This window comes from Ciona intestinalis, unplaced genomic scaffold, assembly GCF_000224145.3.
Source record: "Ciona intestinalis unplaced genomic scaffold, KH HT000207.1, whole genome shotgun sequence".
Taxonomy (NCBI): Eukaryota; Metazoa; Chordata; class Ascidiacea; order Phlebobranchia; family Cionidae; genus Ciona; species Ciona intestinalis.
Genome location: NW_004190528.1, coordinates 13,706 through 17,820, shown reverse-complemented (window position 1 = coordinate 17,820; position 4,115 = coordinate 13,706). Strand labels below are relative to the sequence as shown.

Here is a 4,115-nt window from a genome sequence, read left to right as displayed (position 1 = left end):
TGTTTGCATACACTCTGCGGCATAGTTTTGCAAACTTTTGTAATTTTACGTCACAAAAGACGTCATATTCTAGATTTATTGTTACGTAAAAAGGACTTAATTATGACATTTCAGGATAAACGGCCACATTGCTGTTTGTAAAAAGTCAGTCGGGAAGATTAAGAAATTGGTTGCAAGTTGTGAAAAACATGGAATTGAACATAAAGTTTTGGACGGATCTCACGTGAACGCAGAATTCCCGGGGTTGAAATTTAACGACGATTTTGAGGTCAGAACTTTGTCTAGTGTGGTTACTAGTGAATATTAATTGTAATTTAGTTTTTCTGCAAATCAAAAATACTTTGTGTGCAAAGATATGGTATTGTTAAATTGTATGTAGGCCCTACTAATTTGTGTGTAAGTTTGATCCTGTTAATTTTTGCTTACTTGAATATTGATTACGCACAATATTGATTATAGTTTTGTACATAAACATATGATAATACTAGTTTCTGTGTAAATGTATAACATTTCTTGTTTCTAGGCAGTTTATGAACAAACTGGTGGTGTACTTAATGCTGATAAATGTCTACGAGCAATTCAGGTATATTTGTTTCTGGTATGAGTTGTGAAACACTATATCAATATTGCTGTATGGTTATCTGTGTTATAACTTTACCATAAGGTGTATGAATACACCATGTGTGTCTGGTGTTTCAGAAGACAACCATGTTATAACTCGACAGTGAGCATGAGATGTATAAATACACCATGTGTGTCTAGTGTTTCAGAAGACAACCATGTTATAACTCCACAGTGAGCATGAGGTGTATGAATACACCGTGTGTGTCTGGTATATAAGAAAACACCCATGTTATAACTTGACAATGAGCATGAGGTGTATGAATACACCATGTGTGTCTGGTGTATCAGAAGACACCCATGTTATAACTCGACAGTGAGCATGAGGTGTATGAATACACCGTGTGTGTCTGGTGTTTCAGAAAACACCCATGTTATAACTCCACAGTAAGCATGAGGTGTATGAATACACCATGTGTGTCTGGTATATCAGAAAACACCCATGTTATAACTTGACAATGAGCATGAGGTGTATGAATACACCATGTGTGGCTGGTGTATAAGAAGACACCCATGTTATAACTCGACAGTGAGCATGAGGTGTATGAATACACCATGTGTGTCTGGTGTATAAGAAAACATCCATGTTATAACTCGACAGTAAGCATGAGGTGTATAATTACTAATTAGCGCCGATACTTTAATTGTGACAGGAAGAATTGATTAAGTTTGGTGGAGAACTGCACGAAAATGAAAAAGTTCTGAACATTGAGCCAATTAATGACTCGAGAGTTAATGTTCAAACATCTATAGCTGCATATGCTTCAGTGTCAGTTGTTTTATGCTGTGGTTCGTGGACCAACAAACTTTTAAAGCCATTGGATCTTCAACTGCCATTAAAGGTAATGGAATGTATATTTTAATATCAAGCTAGCCCTTGTTAAATAAAGGTAAATTTGGTTGCTTTGTTTTGTTTGAAGTATTTGCATTCCTTATAAGTATAACCCTAACGCACTTGTGTTCCTAAATACGGTTTGGACCATTTTTATGTAGATGATGTGGCACAAATATGCAACACCTGCAAAACCATTTTTACATTTTTTTCTAATAAGCCTTTTCTATGGCACATTAGTTCACTACAGACATGGCAAGAGACTGCATTCATTTAAGTAACCTTTTGAGTATTACACCAATGTGTTGTTCTTGTTTTCTTTTTCAATTAAACCCACTTTCCACCCAGACATGCAAGGTACAAGTGACATACTGGAAAGAGAAAGTTCCAAATATTTATTCAAAGTTCCCAAGCCTTATTTACTACAAGGTTGATTCCGTATCTATGTATGGACTCCCCTGTGAAGCTTACCCTGGATATTTTAAGGTGTGTAATGAACCTAAAAGTATAAATTATTGTTTTAATGTTTTTCAATCCCAAGCTAGTGTATTCATATGTAAGTTATAACCCTGTCTATGTACCTAATAAGTAATAGCATGGCATTCACACAGCCCTATATATTTCGTAGCTAGCAGATATCTAAGTTTATATTGCTTTACAACAAATGCCTGGTTAGATATAAATATGTAGTGTTAAAATTAAAATGATTGTCATGTCGTAGTACTGGGGTTACCATACTCTGTTCGTAATCAGAAGAAATTAACTTTTTAAAACATTGAGAAGCATTTAATTTAGTGTAAAATCATATTCAGAACTGATGTTGTTCATTTAATTTATCATAACTATTTGTTTGCTTCTAATGTTCTAAATTTTTAGTTTTGTAAATTCATTTCTAAGTAAAATTAATTTTCCCTTTTAGTTTTGCTTCCATTATCACTTTGTTATTGATCCTGATGATGAAGAAGATTTGGAGAAACATTCATCAAGGGAAGAGGCAAAGATGGGGATGGAAGAAATAACTGAAGTTGTGAAGAATCAACTTCCATATTTGGTCCCAGAGCCCAAAGTAATGGAGCCTTGTATGTTAACTGTGAGTATTGTTTGGTATATTGATGTTATTGGCTTAGTTGTTGGAGCGATCACATCTTAACAATAGGATACCCAAATGAGGCGTGATCTTGGGCGAGAAATATATATTGCAGTAGCTCAAATCATTTGCCAAAATTGATTATCATTTACAACACAGATGGTGTGTTTTATAGGGCAGATATTATGTAACTTATAACAGGGCTCTAGGCGTATAAAGCTGCCACTTGGTGTGTAATAGATCAACCATGTTATAACTCTAAGTTGTCTTGCCAATTGGAGGTTAATAGTTTATGTTCACATTTATACTTTATCTGTATCTATGCAGACAACTCCTGACACAGATTATATTTTGGATCGCCATCCAAGACATAAGAATATCATTATAGGAGCTGGGATGTCAGGTAAGTGGAATTTAAATATTTGTGGAATGTATCTTAGGGTTGGTGTCACTTCACTTAATGTTAGGTATGGTGTTTAAATTGTGAAGTTATTAAAGTCAAACATGGGTGGGCATTTTAAGTTGCATGTGTTAGAATGAGTTTGAATTTAAACCAAAGTTATAAATAGACAGAAGTAGAATGAACTGTATGACTATAAATAAACACAATATGAATAAATTGTGATAGAATCGGGCAAAACGCCTCAAGATGTTGTGTTGAATGTAGTTTGTTAAACCCCAAAGTGTTGTGTGTTTGAATATATGACTTGTACCTGAAAAAAAAAACCGTTTTTGAAATCCATGAAAGGATCGGTTTTGAAATCCTTATGTGTTTTTTGCACAGTTATACTTCGACAACGGACAGTTTCGAGTTGACTAAACGTCTGTGTATTTACGCCATACATACGTCATAATGACGTCACTGTTTCGCAGGTCACGGTTTCAAAACTGCACCAATTGTAGGAAAGATCCTATCCGAGTTTGCGGATGACGTAACACCGAGTTACGCGGTTCATTATTACGTCATAGATCGCTTTCATACATGAAACCACAGTGTAGCTAGATTGCAATATATTTTAATAATTCTGTTTTACAATACATACGGGATACATTACGTAAATCAGTAAAATCAATGGGGCAATGTATCTATCATATATAATTAACATTAAAAGTTAGGTTTGTTCGTAGCTATAGATTTGCTGTAAGCATCAGCGTGACAATACACATTGAAACATCTTTACTGATTCCATACTTTCTTCTACAACTTATTATGTAAAGTGTAATGTAACTTGCCTTATTTTCACGTGGCCGGAAAACCAGTCGTTAAACACAGTGTTCTGTTTCATACACCTCGTGCAAGCTTACGAGTTACCATGTATGTTACTGTGTGGTTGATTTTTTTTGGATTTTTGATGGATGGCTGACAATTTGGACAACCCATTAGTGACAACTAGGTTGGAGCATTATCAATACTTTATGTTGGGTTACATCTTTCTTCACATAATTTAAAACTACACTAATTCAGAACTACAAAGAAGCTGTAGCATACTCGATGCTTATATCCTGCTTTGGTACCTTCAAACCCTTTTGACGCGAATGATTCCGAACCGCCATTCGAATGGCAGTTATCGCCTT

General features: G+C 34.9%; 1 protein-coding gene across 1 annotated transcript; it reads left to right on the top strand.

Annotated features, from left to right (window-relative positions):
• Positions 1-114: 114 nt before the first annotated feature.
• Positions 115-3,526, top strand: LOC100175450 (peroxisomal sarcosine oxidase-like; the record flags this gene model as incomplete). The annotated part of the gene is made up of 7 exons (XM_026839364.1): positions 115-268; positions 524-583; positions 1,275-1,463; positions 1,802-1,939; positions 2,373-2,543; positions 2,868-2,943; positions 3,444-3,526. Coding segments are annotated over 7 exons (871 nt in total), but the record flags the coding sequence as incomplete, so codon positions are not given.
• Positions 3,527-4,115: the final 589 nt, after the last annotated feature.